This window comes from Peromyscus californicus, unplaced genomic scaffold (genome assembly GCF_007827085.1).
Source record: "Peromyscus californicus insignis strain IS unplaced genomic scaffold, ASM782708v3 Scaffold_3__1_contigs__length_106647218, whole genome shotgun sequence".
In the NCBI taxonomy this organism is placed as follows: Eukaryota; Metazoa; Chordata; class Mammalia; order Rodentia; family Cricetidae; genus Peromyscus; species Peromyscus californicus.
The window spans coordinates 88,414,500-88,431,755 of NW_026294551.1; the positions used below are offsets into that span (position 1 = coordinate 88,414,500).

The following is a 17,256-nucleotide window of genomic DNA, read 5'->3' on the forward strand; positions in this document are numbered from 1 at the left end:
CTGCCCGCAAAACCGGAAGCGGCGCGAGCGCGCACGCGCACACCGCTCGAGCAAACCCTGTGGCGGAGGCTTTTCTCTGGGGCTATGGGCCGCAAGAAGGTTGCGCGCGGGTCCAGGACGGAGAGCGGTCGTGTCCGGCGTCCCCTCGGCCGCTCTCTGGATGCTTTCGCTGACGAGGTGGGCGCTGCGCTGCGCGGTGAGTTTGGAGCGATCGGAGCAGCGGGTCGGGCTTGGAAGCCGGCGCTGAGAACCCGACCTTCTCTCTCTCTGCAGCATCCGTGCAACCTGAGGCGGCCGAGGGCCAGGATGTCCCGGGCCCTGCGGCGCTGCCTTGTGCCCTGGCTATGTGGGAGCTTGGCCACTGCGACCCCCGGCGCTGCACGGGCCGTAAACTGGCCCGCCTGGGTCTGGTACGATGCCTGCGCCTGGGCCAAAGATTTGGCGGCCTAGTGCTCAGCCCCGTAGGCACTCAGTACGTGTCTCCCGCCGACAGGTAGGCACCGGAGGCCTGGGGGACCGGGGAGGTGTCGGAGTGCCCTCTCCCTTATCTCGTCTTTGTTAAACCGCCCCTTATGGAGGGTATCATTTTCTTCAAGCCTTGCTTCTTGGTCTTGCATGGCCATGCCTTTCTCATGGGCAGGGTTGTATCTAACTTGACCCTTTTCATAGTGAGGCTTAGAGTGTAGAAGGGCCTAGGAGAAAAACTTAAGTAAACGTTGTCCAGCTACCCCCAGCAGCTGCCCCTAAGCTTGGTAGTGAGGGCTCTTTGTACCATTGCAATAAACCATAGTTTGGAAAGACGAGCATATCTCATCTGTAGTGAAGCCGGTCTCCAAAGACATGTCTTACTTGGAGCCCCAGAACCTACCCTCACTCTCCGGCAGACAGCTGGTGGCACAGTCAGGGGTCGCTGTCATAGACTGCTCCTGGGCCAAACTGGATGAGACACCCTTTGGGAAGATGCGAGGGAGCCATTTACGGCTCCTGCCTTACCTCCTGGCTGCCAACCCTGTAAACTATGGCCGGCCCTGCAGACTTTCCTGCGTGGAAGCTTTTGCCGCTGCCTTCTGCATTGTAGGTGAGTTTCAGGCTGCCAGAAGCCTGACATGGCAGTCTGAGACCTGCCTGTGCCCCCCAAGACTGGTTCCTTCTGGCAGATTCCGAACAGGGGGATGTGAGGAGAATATATTGGGAGCCATCAGGCAGGGTTGGTTTCAGTTCCAGTACCCACATACAGCCTTGTGGAAGCGGTGGTAGGGGCAAAATGGACAGCTGTGGGTCGTCACTGTGGTTACAGCACTGCCCCCCAGACTCTGTTCTCAGCATCTGAAGGGGATGTAGGATTCAAGGGGAGGCCCGGATGGAGACCTCGTAAGACATTGTTTCTCAGCAAATGAGAGGAACCTGGGGAACTGAGAGGTGGTGAAGCTTCCTGGGAGGGCAGGAAGGGGTGATACAGCCCTGCTCTCTAGATGGGTCCCAGGTGTATTTCTGGTTTTTGTTCTACCAGGCTTCTCAGATCTTGCCGTCATTTTGCTTCAGAAGTTTAAGTGGGGCAAGGGCTTCCTGGACCTGAACCGAGAGCTCCTGGAGAAGTATGCAGCCTGCCATGGCCCGGAGGAGGTGCTGCAGGCCGAGCAGGGGTACTTGGCTAGCGCCAAGGACACCCCTGAGGAGGAGATCGGTGAGGCCTGGCATGGTTGGGAGCCCCAGGGAAGCTGTGAAGCCCCTTCAGGTCCTTTGGAGCCTGGAGCCACCAGTTTGGCTCTGCCCTGAAATCACTTAAGAGGTCACCTTCCTTTCTACGTTCAGATCCCTTTGATGTGGACTCCGGGCGAGAGTTTGCAAACCTCAACAGGCCTGTGGCCAGTACCTGGTAGGTCCTGTGGATCCACGCTAAGTGATGGCTCAAGCCCAGTGTGCTCCTGGAGCCTTGGCCAGGTCCCTCCTGCCCTGTGGGTGTGGCTTCCCGAGCAAGGCCTGGTGGTGGTTATAGAGTTTAAAGCAGCTGACTGCTGGAGGGGGTTGGGCGCAGAGTATCTCCTGCTTGAGGGCTTCAATGGTTGAGTGTCACAGGGAAGGTAACCCTGTACTGGCCTTTGTCTATACCAAGGTACATCCCTCCCTTCCAGGCTGCCCGTGGACATGGATGACGCTGATGAGTCTGAGGACCACAGTGAGGATTCTGGGGAGGACAGTGATGAGTGCGAGGAACAAGGAACTGGTGCTCATGGAGGAGACAGCAGCTGCTCTCAAGAGGTAGAGACAGAAGAAGAGGCGCAGGCCAGAGACCCCACTGAACTCCGGAAAGAAGTCAAGAGACAGCTGAGAGACTGAAGGCTGCAAACGAGTACATTATTGAAGCTGCTGTGTGTTGGTCCAGAGGTGGCAGTGGAACCTGGGGATGGACAGGCCTGTTGGGACAGTTCTGTGACAGCCTTGTTTGGAGTCCTGCCTTAGGGCTCTTGATAAAGCCAAGAAGGAGCCTCCCAATATGAGTTCTGTTGCTTCGTACTTGGCTAAGGGTTGGGGAAGTCTACCTGGGTGGATCTGGGCTATGGGGTAAGTCCAGTATGGTCACATACAGATGTGTAAAAGGATATCTGACCAGCTGGCCATAGAGCACTTAACCCTGATCTCCAACTGTGGGCAATGCCCCTTTCCTCATGGTGACTATGGGAGAAACCCTCCTGGGCCCAGGAGCCAGGTGGGAACCAGAACTCAAGTAATCCTCAGCTGGCCCCTTGCTCACCTGCTGTGGGTAGAGCATCTAGATCAGGAGGGAGAAGCTGCAGGCAGGAGAAACCCTCACCCTCTGCCTGGGGCCCTGGCAGCTGCTAACCTAACTTGTTCCCTGGCCTTCTTGCCTCTGCCAGTGGAGACCTATCCTGGGGGAGCAGGGCAGGGCCTCCTCTATGAGGCTTCCTCTGTGGTACTACTGTCATGAGACATCAGTCATTTCTCATCAGGCCAACTGATGGTTACAGGGGTGTGAACAGCAACACTGGCCTCCACCCCTGGCACCAGTACCCTCCACTCCCTAGTTGTGACCACAGATGTCTCCAGATACTACCTCATGGCCTCTAGGGGGCAGAGTCCACTGACAGCACATGACTACTGCACCAGGGAAGAGAGCCCACTGGGGTCAGGTCCCATCCATCCATCCTGCTCTGCATCCACAGGCAGATGCTGACCAGGTCCCTCTGAGTTGGCTGCTCATATTCAAGGTGGGGCATGCTGGGGCACAAAGGGGTCACAGCACACACCAAAAGACACAGCCAGACAGAAGCCACAGGGTTCAACCAGAGCAGGCAGGTCACATGGTGAGGGAGGGGCCCCCAGAACCCCTGGCTGCACAAAGTGGGCCCCACAGGGAAGTGGGGAGGGCCAGGCTGTGACCATCAGGGTGCTCAGAGGTCAGCCTCCATGCACTTCTCCAGCTCCTTGAGTTTCTTGACAAACTCTTGTGCCTCTTTGTTGGTGCGGCCTTCTAGCATCCGCAATGCAGACCTCACTGTAGGTGGATATGGAGGTGGGCATGAGGAAGCCAGTTTGGGCCAGGCCCACCACCCTCAACCCCATGGACTCTCACTCACCCTGAGCTCTGGGCCTGCGCAGGTGTAGTGTGATGGGCTGCCCGGGTCTCATGCCCCCTCCCACGTGTGGCCTTGCGATGCCACTGACACCACCTAGGCCAAGGGCTGCCTCCCCGGCAAAGTCATTGGTGGACAGCCAGTCGTGGTCCATAACCGTGAACAGCACACAGGCCCCGCGGCGGCGGCATGCCTCTGCAGGCACGGAGCTGTAGACAGGGCAGTCAGGAGCCTGCTGCAGCCATATGGCTCAGGCATGGGGCACAGCAGGCCAGGCAGGCACTCACAAGTGGAAGAGCTCATCATAGACCGGGTGCAATGTCCGGGCTTTCACTTGGGTCCTCTGGCTGCGGACCAGTGGGAAGAGGTGTGGTGGGCCAAGCTCCACAATCACAAAGGGGTCACTCAGACCTAGAAGATACAGTGTGAGCCAAATGTCTCCCTGGCCCCTCCCCCTGCTGCTGCTGCTGCTGCTGGGCCTCACCATTGGCATCCAAGGGCAGTAGATCGGCTGCATGCAGCACCTCCACAGCTAGCCTCTGCTCAGCCGCTTCATAATGGCATCGCACAGTCAGGCGCCCAAACCGGTTCTGCTCCAGAGACCTCTGTGGGAAAGGTCAGTGGAAAAAGCCAGTGAAGGAAGCTGGGTCTCAGAGCAGGCCTGTGGGTAGACAATGCCAGTCCCACCTGCTTGAGCTTGTCCAGGTAAAACTGCTCGATGCACTCTCGGGTGGAGCATTTGTGCAGCCGAAGCTCCTCCTCCAGCCTCTGCACGGGAAACTGGCACTGGTAACTGGTCCCTGGCAGGGCAGCCAGGTGCCCTCACAGAGGCATCTGAGCTGCCTCGTGGCCATCTGGTTTCACCAGCGCAAGGATGCCTACTGCAGGGCAGCAGGCTGGACTTGTTCCTGCAGAAGGCTCAGCTCATCCAAAAGCTCACCTTGTAGCTTCCATCCCTCAGGTTCTCCAAGGGCAGCCCCTGGCCCTCAGCATGGAAGAAACTGACCAGAGCCTACAACAGGGAAAGGAGAGGGGCTTGTCAGAGGGCTGGCCTATGCTGAAGACCTGTAGGTTCGGGGAGCTCTGGGTCTTAGGAGCCAAGGCAAAGACGCTTCTCAAATCTGTGTGGGGTCCCAAGCTCCCTGCCCATCTCTGCCCCAGGACATGTGTGAGGCCTCCCTCTTCTACATCCCCAGGAGGCCTGGAAAATGCCAGCCCCTGAGGCCAGACAGCTGTGGGAACAGGTGTCCTAAGGTATTTGGGCTGTAGGGAAGAAGAGCTGCCAGTAGACTGTGGAGTACCCGGGCAGGTGTAGTGTCCTATGGGGCAGTAGGGAGGGGGCCTTGGGAGATGGACCTGGGGGTTCCTTGTGACCCTACCTCGAGTGTGAAGTGGAAGCGTCCATAGAAATCAGCAGAGACGTCTCTGTTTGCACTCAGTGCCTGCAGAATGGCCTGAAGAAGCAGCTCCCAGAGAGCCTCCAGCACCCTAGAGGAACACCACCTGGGTGACTCCCTGGGCCAGCAACCACCCCCACCTGCCCCACTCCCTAGCTGGTACCTGCTCAGGTTCTCCTTCACCAGTGAGTCATTCATCAAGGCCAGCTTCTCGTCTAGATATTTCAGGAGTGGGGCTACAGCCTGTAGGCAGGAGTCCTCAGGGCTGGCCCAACTGGACTTCAGCCTGCCTCTGGCATACACACTCCCCGATAATCCCCTCCACTTACCTCATCATTCTGAATAGAGTCGGGGGACAGACTGATGTGCTGTACGTACTTCCTGATGTCTGCCACCATCTGAGAGAGGGGTGGTGCTCAGAACAAGAGTGGGGATTCAACAATAGTCCCCACATGACTACGAGTCCCGGGCCCCACCCCTCTGCCCACCTTGGAAGTCAGATGCGCTGTCACGGTGTGGGCCTCCCGCTGGAGATCTTCATCCAGGGCCTGTATGCTGCTGAGGAGAGGGCGGGGGAGCACTCCCTCCAGTCCACTGGCCCCTTCAGGCCATGCCAGGCCTCTTAGCGCTTGCCCCGAAGCTCTGCGCACCAACTCTACGTTGTTGAGCACCACACAGAGCTGGGGAGGTATGGCCAGCGGCAGCTGAGCATCTGTCAAGGGAGTTGGGGGGTGATCCCACCCAGCCACCTGTCCCCTTACATCCAGCCACTCACCTGTTCACTCACTGCCTCACCAGCAGCCCCTGGCTGGGTGTCCACCTTCTTCCTCAGCAGCTCCGTGTAGAAGAGGGAGGCCTCACACATGTCCTGGGGCAGAGATGGGCAGGGAGCTTGGGACCCTACCCCTGCCCCATCTCCTGATCTACTCCCCACATATCCCCAGCCCATGTACCTGGCTGAGCTGAGTGCCTAACGCCTGGGCCTGGGCAGGGTCAGGCCAGGCCAGGCGGACCCAGAGCTCCTGGATGTGGCTAAGGCAGAGGCTGGCGGTGGCTGCGGAGCTGCTGTGTTTGGAAGCCGCATCCACAGGCTCCAGCTACAAAGGCAGAAGGGGGCTGATGCTGCAGGGGTACAGGATGAGCCAGCACCATGCAACCGAGCACACACTCACCGTGTCTACATCCACAGCTCCCTGCAGGCGCCACTTGGCCTGGTCCCTCAGCACCTGCAGCCAGAGCTTCACAGCTGGCAGAAACGGGGTGTGGATGCCAGCCAGGGCTAGGGAGCGGCTTTCCCTGCAGTGAACACTTGCTCAGAGCCCATCAGGACTCACATACCTTTACCCAGAGGTCTCCAGGTTCAGGGCTAAGGAGGTACCAGTTCTAGGTGGGGTACCCACCGTCCAGGGATGCAGCTCCAGAAACGCTGGGTATCTGCCAGGGTCAGGTAGAGCTCAAAGAGCCCTGAGGCTACCTCTAGGTTCATCTTGGGGCTCAGCTCCTCTGTCAGTACCCATGCCTCCTCAGCCACCTGCTCAGATGGTGGGATTAGGCCATTGCCAAAGTAAATCTGGGGACCCTCTTAACCAGGGACTTCTCCCCGGTCTCCAGTACCCACAGGCACCCAGGGTAAGGGACTCCCCCTCACCAGACGTTCCAGCTGCCGGAAGGTAAGAGTGAAGAAGTCCACCTTAAGGATACTGTAAAAGACACGCCTCAGCCACCCGTTTCCCACCAGCCAGCCCTACCATTCCAATCCAGCCCGTTCTGGCCTAGTGGCAGCATCCAGGGGAAGGGCCTACCCATGGAAGAGGCTGGCGTAGACCCCATAGCAGGACTTCAAGTCCTCATAGATGACGTCTGCAAGTTCAACAAGCCCCGCTAGGCGCTGCGGCCCTGGCTGCAAGAAAGCCAGGCTTGAAGTGACCAGTGTACCCCCGAATGCCCTGGGTCTCCAGCCCATGCCATCCAGATCCACACCTGCTCTCGAGGACTCTTGGTGTTCAGGAGCTGGTCATACCACTCACGATTACCCCGCTGTCGTAGTAGCCAGTAAAGCATGCAGCGGATTGAAGGGAAGAGTCAGGTTAAGCACCTGTGGACAGCAGGGCCTTGAAGGGGCCAAGGGAAGGAGGGCCAAGATGGGTCCAGACACACCTTCAGAGCAGCAGCAATGTCCATGCTGAGCTCTGTCTCGAAGGGACAGATCTCGAAGGCTGGCTGGAAGAGCTGTAGCTTCTCCAGGCACCTGGTGAGGACAGCCAGCTGCGGAGGCCTGCTCCAACCCCCGGCCCTCCAGCCCCCACCCCCCGTCCTGCTGTGCTACAACCCACTTGAGCAGCAGCTCCAAGCGATACACAGCCGTGCTGTTGGTGGCAGGGAAGTAATCTCGGAGCTGGCGCAGCAGCCTCAGCCCGAACTCCGAGAAGGCGGAGAAGCTGTCAGCTAGGCTCTCCTCCTGCAGGGAAAGGGTTCTTCAGAGTCAAGACAGGGACAGGGTCCAAGGCAGCTCTGCTCATAGACACTGAAAAAGCACTGCTTCGTGTAGCTAGCCCAGTCCCTTCCCAACGGCCTGTCCTGCTCTTGACTCCCACAACTCTGCCCTCGCTGCACCTGCGAGCCGCAGCGCCTTTATAGCTCCTGTCCTCCCAGCTCCATACTGCCAGTGCCCACTTGCTCCTGCTGCTCAGACACTTGCCACCTCAGAGGCTTCGCCCTCAGCCCAGGCTGACCTTTGTGGCAGCCTCCCAAAGTTACTCCAGCTCCTACTGCACAGCACTCTCTCCCCTATCATGTGTTTCATGTTTTCAAACCCTATGAGGTAGGTCCCTTGGCTCCCAATGAACTCTTTATCAATAGCACACAGACCTGTAGCCATGCCCATACCCACCTGTTCCTGGGGCAGTGAAGCTGCCTCCTCCCAGTGTGCCTGCACATCTTCCAGCAGCCCCAGCAGGTAGCCATAGTCCAGGGTGCGTGTCTGATGGTGGCGGCTACTGACTTGCCAGCGCCTGTAATAGGAGCCCAAGCTTGTGGTCTGCTCTCGCACAGCAGGTCCCACCCCACAGCACTGTCTTCCCCACGCTCCACCCGCTTACAGCCTTCTCCGGTGGTTCTACCCACAGGGCCACCCTGCCTACTCACAGCACCGCCAGCTGCAAGGGTGACAGATTGCTTTGGGCTCCATGCAGACAAAGGACGGTGGTCCCAGGCCCACTGAGCTCACCACGCCAGCTGCTGGAGTTCGGCTGGAGAAGAGAGCCAGGGTGGGCAGAGGCCAGAGAGCCACTCCATCCCTGCCCTGGGCCCCTTACTCTACTCAGCAGCCCAAGGGCACCCACTACCTCCTCCACTCGGTGCTCAAACCGCAGCACACGGCTGAGAAGCAACAGGTAAGACAGGAAGCCCGAGCGTCCACGCTGACTCATAGCAGTGTCCCTCTGGAAGGCAGAACTGAGGTCTGTCACCAGCCCTGCCTGAGCCCTGCAGGCAGGGGTGCAGATGTGGCTCCCATAGCTTCCCACCTGGGTGGTGATCAGCTTGAGGACCAGGTGGCAGTCTCCTTGCACACGGGAGGCACTGGAGCGTGGTTCCAGCTTAAACCAGCGGTCCGCACCCGCCACAGGCACCTCCTGAGAGGAGTGGAATGGGAAGGTGTAAGACCAGACCTCGAGACCGCCCCTTTTCCATCCCACACTGTCCAAAGGGCTCAGTAGTAGGGTGCTTTCAAACCCCAGTAAAGACAAAACAAGCTACCCTCTGGAACCCTGAGGAGAAGGGAATGCTGAGTAGGTGCCCAATGCAGCCCACCTCCTCCAGCCCCAAGAGAGTGGGATGCTCTATGGGAATCATGGGACACTGCCACTGGAGATGCCCAAGAGCTCTGGGGCACCCCCATGCACCCACCAAGGATCCTAATCATCCATACACAGCTGGTTAGTGTTCCCTCCCCCACACACCCTGATAGGGATGTTGAGGCAGCCCAAGAAGTCATCAGTGTGGTCCTCGGTGGGCCCTGCTGTCCCATTTGCACGGGCCGACTTGACAATCTGTTTGAAGTATCTGGGCACAACAGGTGGATAGCAGAGTGGTATCACTCTGGTGATCCTGGAAAGCCACTGACCCCTGTGGCTAAGCTGCATGCACAGATCTAGGGTTATGACTCCCCACCTCCCCCACCCCACACCTGCTCATGCCCTTCAGGCCAATAACTTCATTCAGCTTCCTGCATGCTTCTGCCAGGGATACGTCGTCATCGTGGTCCCTGAAGGTGGAAGATGGTCTGACTGGAGTTCCAAGCCCAGCTCTGAGCCTCATTCTGTCCCAGAGCAGAGATGCCACCCCACCCCATGCCCTGCCAAGCTCAGGGTCCTCTACCAGATGTCCAGGTGCAGCTGGTCTGTGTTGACATCCTCAATTTCACTGCAGAGAAGACAGAGAAATGTGTATGAAACTCCCAGGCCACATCTGGCCGGGGTTGAGGCAGGGAGATATCCAGGAGCAACTAGTAGCCATGTTCTCCACACAGACTGCTGGGCTCACATCCTAATCTCTACTTGCTACCAGCTATGAGGCCACAGGGACACAAACAACATCTGTCTGTGGGTCTTAGACTATTCCTCTGGGAAGTGGGTGCATTACCAGTCCCTCTTACAAGTTTCCTGGGCAGCAATGAGTGGTCATCGTTTGGGGTATTTGGCTATCATCAGGCTAGGAGCCTTACAACAGGAAGTGCTCTTTCCAGACAGGATTCAGGGTGCTGCTCTTGACCTCGGTGACCTGGATACACTTGGCGGGCAATGGGCTGCTACGCTTGCTGCCTTTGCGGAAGCCAAAGCGCTGCTCCTTCTGCCCACTTGACTCCTGTGGGACACTAGAGGCCGGCAGGATGCCCAGCATGCAGTATGGATCACTGAAGCCTGAAATGGAGCAGGTGCCTCAGCCCTTGGCCCTCGTATTTCCACTGTCTACAGCTGGAACAGCTGCCAGGCACTACAAGGGCCTACCAGATACCCACTTACCATTGGGGTCTTTAGCCAGAAGGTTCTTGGCACGCATGACGGAGACTTTCAGGGCATATGTGGGAGCCTACAGACAGAAGGGTGCTGGGGGACTTCACAGGACTAAGCAGCCTCAGCATGCATGTTACAGTCCCCCACTTATCCTGCCACCCTGGTATCCCTTCCTGCCACCAGATGCCACTGCTGGCCAGCCAGTATGTGCCTGGGTGTGCATAACCTCACCTTGGCTTTCTTCACACGAGTGATGGCCTCCATGTGTTCTTCAGAACTGGTGCCAAACACCTGTGGGTGATGAGTAGGTAATTAGGAGTCTGGGGAAAAGCTTGCGCTGTCTCAGGAGTCTCAGGAATGTGCACAGGAGGGAATGTCCCTCTGGCCTACCATGTGGAAGACCACTGCCCAGCTGGTGCTATGGTTCTGAGCATTCAGAGGAGTGAGCGGGTGAGGGCATGGCACAGATGTGGTGAGCAGGGCGGGGACAGGATAATGCAGAGCACAAACCAGTGGGAAGGAAACATACCCTCTGACTACTCTGCCCTCCTCTGAGTACCAGCCGGTCCTTTCTAATCATGTCTGTGTTATCTGTCTTGCATCCTCTGCACATGTGTCTCCATGTCTAACCAGGTCTCCACCCACTGTGGATATTCACCAATGTACACTGGTGTATGCATTTTGTGTTGTCATCCAGGTGACACTGGCACCAGTGTGTGTGTGTGTGTGTGTGTGTGTGTGTGTGTGTGTGTGTGTGTGTGTGTGTATGTGTGGTGTGTACAGGTGCACACACACACATCTCAGTCCTCCCCAGAGTGAGGCAGGGTGGGTGGGACCCGGGTGGGTGGAGCCCTGCTTACCTGCTGAAGGTAGCTTAGCAAGACCTCCTCGTCATCTACCTGGTCGGGGCCCATGGTGCCTGCCCGGTGGAGGACTGTGTATAAGGCCTCCTCGTAGAGCATCTCCACCTTCAGGAAACAGGCCCTGAGTTCCCAGGCACAGCAGAGCATCTCAGCCCCTGCTCTACCCTTCTGGTGCATCAGCCCCAAGCAGCCCCTCCCACTATGAGTGGATCCTCAGCCTTAGTGCCTCTGCTCCTGCTCACCCGACTGCCCTACCCACCTGTCACCAGACCATGGGCCCTACAATCCTAGAGAAAGGAGTTACAGTCACTCCCTGGGCTTAGACGCCCCGGACACCCATTACCTCCTCCTGGGTCAGGTTTCTCATGCCACGGTTGGGGTCCACAGGCTCAGCCGGGGCCGGGGAACCACTGCGCAAAAGAACCTGTGAGGGAGTTAGACTGCCAGGGGAAGGTCTGTGAAGGCAGAGGCACCTGAGTCTGCAGCTGCCCGGACCCTCTAGCTGGATGAACGAAGGTGCTCATGAGATATGAGAGGTTTGAGGTGGAGGTCAGATAGGACCTAGAACAGTAGCCTGTGCTGAGTAGCAGTCCCTACACCATTTAGAAATGGAGTCCTCACCTCAGGGCATGGCAGGCCCTGTCTGCCATCCCCCTTTTTCAGGATGAGGCGCATGTGGGCGAAGAACTCCACACCATCCCCAGGTTTCCTGGAAGAAAGCCTAGGTCAGAACATGATTCAAGGAGCCACAGAGAGAACGGATCAAGAGGACAACCATAGTGTTCTTGGCCTTGAGCTTAGACCCCCTTGGTCCCTCTCCCACCCACGTGGATTGGCACTGGACAAGTGTACAGGCCAGCCAGTGGAGGGAAGCCAGGCCCACATGCCCTGCACAGTCAGCCCTGGGGTACCCACCAGGCCCCTGTGGCGGGCTCCTGTGCGTCTGTGCCTGGGTTCTCCTGCTCCGTCTTACGGCGGAAGGATGGGCACACCTGCACCTGCCTGAGCACGCTGCTCTTGATGTCCAGCAAGGTTGACATGGCAGCCACCTGCAGCGAGCACAACATCAGTTTGTCCTCGGCTTTACCACTGCGCCGCTGAAGCTAGCAGAGGGGGCTAACGGCCCGCAGGTCTGAGATCACCCTGCACTGTGCTGAGTCCCTGCAGGGGACTTTACAGACTCTGCGGCCACACCAGGCAAGTGACCTAATAGCCTTTATGTCCCTGGTACAGCGGCCCTGGGATGTGGTGACAGATAACCTCAGATGGGAGTGCCAGGCACAGAGTTGGTTCTCTGTGTGAAAGTACTGCTGGGATCTCAGTGGAGACAGGTATGTTCTTCTCCCACATCCAAGGCCGGTAGGTATCCCAGCTGAGCCCCAACCACCCAGGACAGTGTGACAGAATGTGTCTGTTTCCTGTGTCCTTACCAATACCCTTGTCCAGTTGGAGCCAGGATAGATCGTACACAGGCCTTCTCCACAGAAGGCAAAACAGCGAGGCAAGACACTAGTCTGTGGTTCGGCCCTTACACCCATGAGTCCAGGGTAGGGTTGGCACTTGTCCCTGAGGCCAGAATGACCAGGAGGGAGCTGCTCTATAGTCCTTACACATATCCAACACAACGTAAGAGCCAGTAACCCCTGAAGCAGAGTTATCACCCCACAATCAGTAAAAAGGAGCATGAAACTCATGTGTCTCGTTTGGGGAAGGCTGGAAGTGTTCAGCTGCATCCCGAGCTCCCTGCTTACTAGTCCATTGAATCAGTTGCCCGCCTGTTGCTGTGGCAACCAAGCTATCCTGCTGCATCCTGCACCCTGCCAAAGCAACCTGAATGTCATCTCTAGGAGAGTGGCTTCCAAACTGCTAATGGAGTCCAGGCCCAGGGTGACGCTGATTCTGACTCTATGGCCTCCTGTCAGCCATTCTACTCGGAACTTGAGGTCTGGGGGTGGAAGTGTATGGACTGAGCACACTGGTAGCCCTGGTAGGTGGCTCGGGTATCAGGGATCACAGTGGCAATTCTGAGACTGAATACCAGGAGGGCACCCTTCTTTTTGGGGTGACAGGCTTAGGATCATCTGAGAATCTCCGCTTCTCTTATGCTTGATGAGTTCCCAGACCTCACCTACCCACCCACATTTGGGAGGAAGAGCTGGCTGTATCTGCATCTGCATAATCTTCAGCAAGAGCTGTTTACTCTGTAGACCCCAAATTGAAGGGAAATGTGGTACCTAGGATACAGCGGCCTCCCATCCATTTCCACGACACCACCCTGTGCATCCCCTACCCTGGGTCACACAACCACTTCTGGGTCTGCGCCTTCCCCACACTACCCCAGGGAGGTCCCCTCTCTTTCCTGAGAAACACTATCCCCCATCCAGGCCATCTCTGTCATCTCTGTCACACAGTACTCACCCCTTGGGGTCCCTGTCTTGATGGTCACATTAACAGGATACATATAGTCTGTGCCTGCCATCCACCACTGGACACTGGCACTCATCTACACAGTTTCATTAGTCCTAGCAAGGGGAGACTGTCACTTCCATTTCATAAGATAGGAAATGGACTCCACGGCAAGTTCTTCTCCTGGCCCAGGGTCTCAGGGGTGGTCGGAGGTTGCGGAGCTTCTTTGGGCCACGGAGCCTGTCTGTGGTGAGAAGCTCTCCATCTTACCTCTATTTCCACTATTCCCACTGGCTGAAGCCAGCATTCCTCAGGGGTGCTACATTCTGACCCCTTTGCTCCAACCAGTTCCTATCTGGTGCGACCCCAGAGCTGCAGATGTGGAGGAGGCCAAGTGGCTCTGCACCCTGAGGGGAAGCCCCACAAACCTCCTCCCAAATGCGAGAGCCCAGCAAGCTTTTGCCACGGGTGGCCAGTCCTGAGGTCCCAGGTGGCCAAGTGTCACAGGCTCAGCTCTTCACTGACTAGAGGGAGGAGCTGCTCCCCCTGCACCCCAAGCCAGGCAAGCAGCTGCTTCTTGAGCTGTTGCCAAGGCAACCGCCAGCTGCATCTACGTGTGATGGGGCTACAGGGGCTTGCAGTCCCGGAGACAAATGTGACGCAGAAGCAAAGTAACCTGACAGAATAGGAGCTAAAGGATGCACCCCTGCCTTGGGTCAAACAAGGAAACAGGTGTGGGCTTGGGAACCTGCCCGGCGTCACCAGCCGCAGGTGGTATCCTGGGGCTTAAGGCTCTGCTGTGCAAATACTGCATTTTCCTGTGGTGTCCGGAGCTTAGGTTCGGCTGTGCCCCCTGCCCCCATCCTGAGTCTGTTGCTAGGATGAGGCTAACAGCAGTATGTCAGCTGCAGTCTCCGTAAGAGCTGGCTCATCCTGACGCCCAGAAACAGCTCTGATCCCCTTGGAAACCTCAGGCTGTCTCAGCAGCTGTTACCGTCTGTGACCCAACAGCCCAGGCCCTGAGAGACACCTGTCAAAGAGGCCTCTGTGTCCAGCCAGGACCTCATCATTCATCGTCACAAACCTGTATGCATTTGAATACTACCCATGGATTTCTGGAAATCTCAGCCTGTAGAGGGCAGCAGCAGCTAAGTGCAGCGCTCTCCCCTAGCCCCACCTTCTACCAGTCTCTCTGGTGGGCCCCGCTCAGACACTAGTCTCGATTTCACTGTCCCTTCTGGCCTTGGAGAGTAGTACAGCAGTATGTGCCCACAGCCCTGCTCACACCCAGTCACTAGGGCCAGAGTCATAGCTCCCAACCGTCCAGTAAGCAAACAAAGGACCAGACACGAAGCTCTTTCCATATGAACTGGGGGATGAGCGGAAAGCTAGTTACCACTCCTGTCTGTGACTGGGGCAAGCTGTGCAGAGGCAGGATTTCACCCAGGACTCCCACCCTAAGCTGTCCCCTACTAGCCAGCCATTTGAAGATCTGGTGGTAATGAGGCAGAGAATTTAAGGGCAGCTTAGGAGAGGGCTGGAGGGGTCTTCCTGGGCTCCCAACCCATAATAAACACTAGAGTGCCGAGGAGGCACCTTTAGTGCATATGGACCTCTGGAAACTGGGACAGATGGTGGCAGGGTGGTATCCCGGGGTCTCTTCTTTGGTCTTCTCTGCTTTTTTCCCCCCTCTTCCTGGTCAGTCCCCACCTTACCTCTCAGACCCTTCCCAAGTTTTCCTGGATTCCCAGATCTCCCCCTGGCCTCTGGACCTCTTCAACCTCCCCTCCTCATGTGGGACAGTGGCCAAGTACGGCCCATCTGGTCTACCAGTTCCACATGCTGCTTGGGCGTCCATTCCTCCCTGATTTCCCAGAGAGGAGTCAGGGGATCTGCACTTTGCTCTCTGTAAGTGAACTAGAGCTTCTCAGGTCAGAGGCCAGCAGCAGGGATGCTCTCCATGCTCCACTGATAGAGAAGGGTCCACTCTTCCCAGGAGCCTTACCTGCCACTTACCTGTCTCCGTTGAGTTGCTCCTGATCGGCTGCTTTTTTTTGTGATGGGGACGGGGATTGTGGTTACCCTCCCCCGCTCTATTTGCAGTTTTCCCCCCTGGAAGGCAGGAGGTCCGAGGGGAGTATGGGAACTGCTCTGTTGTAATATTTCTGTGTGTGTGTGTGTGTGTGTGTGTGTGTGTGTGTGTGTGTGTGTGTGTGTCTCCCTCTGTCTGCCTGTCTCTGTCTCTCTGTCTCTTTCTGCCTATTTCTGTCTCTGTCTCTGTCTCTGTCTCTGTCTCTGTCTCTCTCTCTCTCTCTCTCTCTCTCACACACACACACACACACACACACACACACACACACACACACACACACACACACACAAAACGTCAGACCCCAGACCAAATGGTGAGGCCCGAATTCCTGGGCGATCAGGGAGGACCAAGGCTTACCCTGGGCAGGAATTTCAGGTTAGTAAGGGCAAGGGTCTCGCGGTCGTCGGAAAGTGGGGGGGACACGGGCGCTGGGGGCTAACTTGATGGGATTCAGCCCGCTAGAAAGGCTTCAGAGAAGCCCCGCGGGGCGTCTCCGAGGTCCCCAGCTCCGCTTCAGTCAGCGGCCTCTACTGGGAAGAGGGGTCACAGGTAGCTCAGCAGCGGCGACCGTGGGAACCGTGGTAGCAGGTGCGCACTCTCGGGGTCGTGAGGTCCCGCCCTTCAACCCTCCCTCGCGTTCTGCAGTGCAGACCCCGGAGCGTCCTCTGCTGCGTTCAGAGCCTAGGACGCCAGCCCTGCGACCCCGCCCCTCTGAGCACGCGCGGCCTCAGTTTCCCCAGGGCCTCAGTTTCCCGTTACCCCGATGCCTTCAATCCCGGAGCCCCATGGGGAGCGGAGTGTATTAGCCCGAGGGCCTGAGCCCGAGGGGGCCCGTCGCGTCTGTCTGTCTGTCTGGGTGGGAGGCAGGTTAAGCCCCGACGGCAGTCTGACGGCACCGGGCAGGAGTTACAGCACTCACCGTGGACAGGGGTTCGGGGACCACGGGGGTCGGGGGTCCCTGCTGGCGTCGCTGTCGCACTGGCTGGGGACACCAAGGCACAGCGACCGCTAGCAGCCGCGCGCGCTGGAGACTGAGCACTGCAGAGCGGGAGCGGCGGGCGGGGGGCGCGGGCGGGCGGGCGGGCGGAGGCGGGGCCTGGCCTCGTTTGCTGGTCAGAGGTTCCAGCCCTGTCCTCCCCCACCCTGCGCGTCTAGGGTCGGGAGGGGGTTCGTGCCCACCTGGTGCTGGCCAGAGACCCCCTTGCTCTGGGCAATGGGCTCAGTAACCCACAGGTGGGTGCAGAGAGGGGCGCTGCGTTGGATCTCGCTTGGCTGTGCTAACTCCTCCACCACCCCCACCACCCCCACCCCGAGGGAGGAGGCTGTCGCGGGGTCTCCTTCCCAGGGCCGCAGGGAAGAAGCTACAGTCGCCCAAAGGCGAAGTGCCTGGGTTTCTTGAAGTGCTCTACAGTCATATCCAAAGCCAACCCTCTCACCAAAGCTCTGCCCCTCAGTACTGCCTGGAGCTGCTTTCTTCTAGGGAAATCAGCTCTGGCATTAACCTGGTACATCTCACGACGTCACTGTTGTCCGTGAGTGTGTGCAGAAGGTTGGGTTAGGCCACAGAAGCTGGATTCTGCTGTTCCCAGGCCACTTATTCCCTAGACCCCCTCCTCACTCAATCTCCACCGCTTGAGCAGAGTGATGGTCACCTGGAGGCTTGTTAAACCAGTTGCCTGTCCGTTCCCGAATGTGCTAGCTCTGGAGCTGGGGCAGAGGACATACCTGACAGGATTCCTGCTGTATAGGTTTCCCAGCCACCCAAGGAGGGCTGCCGAGTTGTTCTTGCCTGTTCGAGGGCTCAGTAGGCTTCTGGGGACCAACTCTGACTCGGTGGGATACCACTGGCCACCTTGCTTTACAGTTTATCCCAAAGGTCTCGTTTTTTATGGG

At 57.8% G+C, this 17,256-nt stretch overlaps 2 protein-coding genes across 6 annotated transcripts; one reads left to right on the top strand and one right to left on the bottom strand.

Annotated features, from left to right (window-relative positions):
• The first annotated feature begins 35 nt into the window (after nucleotides 1-35).
• Nucleotides 36-2,498, top strand: Tsr3 (TSR3 ribosome maturation factor). 2 transcript variants are annotated; one of them, XM_052758719.1, is made up of 6 exons: nucleotides 36-196; nucleotides 274-493; nucleotides 885-1,078; nucleotides 1,511-1,684; nucleotides 1,813-1,876; nucleotides 2,133-2,498. In XM_052758719.1, exons 1-6 carry the CDS (start codon nucleotides 85-87, stop codon nucleotides 2,335-2,337), a joined length of 969 nt encoding a protein of 322 aa, XP_052614679.1. In that variant the 5' UTR covers nucleotides 36-84; the 3' UTR covers nucleotides 2,338-2,498. The 2 variants fall into 2 exon arrangements, with proteins under 2 accessions (XP_052614679.1, XP_052614680.1); XM_052758720.1 differs by having other exon boundaries at nucleotides 62-177.
• Baiap3 (BAI1 associated protein 3) lies at nucleotides 2,335-16,412 on the bottom strand. Of its 4 annotated transcripts, none has more exons than XM_052758702.1 (34): nucleotides 16,283-16,412; nucleotides 11,781-11,914; nucleotides 11,487-11,574; nucleotides 11,209-11,289; nucleotides 10,863-10,970; nucleotides 10,234-10,293; nucleotides 10,012-10,078; nucleotides 9,714-9,909; nucleotides 9,368-9,412; nucleotides 9,177-9,254; nucleotides 8,950-9,052; nucleotides 8,515-8,622; nucleotides 8,335-8,430; nucleotides 8,135-8,238; nucleotides 7,881-8,001; nucleotides 7,324-7,448; nucleotides 7,148-7,238; nucleotides 6,971-7,027; nucleotides 6,793-6,890; nucleotides 6,639-6,690; nucleotides 6,391-6,521; nucleotides 6,163-6,286; nucleotides 5,944-6,087; nucleotides 5,766-5,858; nucleotides 5,479-5,670; nucleotides 5,320-5,388; nucleotides 5,154-5,233; nucleotides 4,973-5,081; nucleotides 4,534-4,605; nucleotides 4,281-4,361; nucleotides 4,078-4,198; nucleotides 3,881-4,004; nucleotides 3,597-3,802; nucleotides 2,335-3,514 (listed from the first exon to the last, which is right to left on the bottom strand). In XM_052758702.1, exons 2-34 carry the CDS (start codon nucleotides 11,903-11,905, stop codon nucleotides 3,411-3,413), a joined length of 3,453 nt encoding a protein of 1,150 aa, XP_052614662.1. In that variant the 5' UTR covers nucleotides 11,906-11,914; nucleotides 16,283-16,412; the 3' UTR covers nucleotides 2,335-3,410. The 4 variants fall into 4 exon arrangements, with proteins under 4 accessions (XP_052614662.1, XP_052614664.1, XP_052614665.1 ...); XM_052758704.1 differs by lacking the exon at nucleotides 16,283-16,412 and adding an exon at nucleotides 15,721-16,238; XM_052758705.1 differs by lacking the exon at nucleotides 16,283-16,412 and adding an exon at nucleotides 15,288-15,509.
• Between the last annotated feature and the right edge of the window lie 844 nt (nucleotides 16,413-17,256).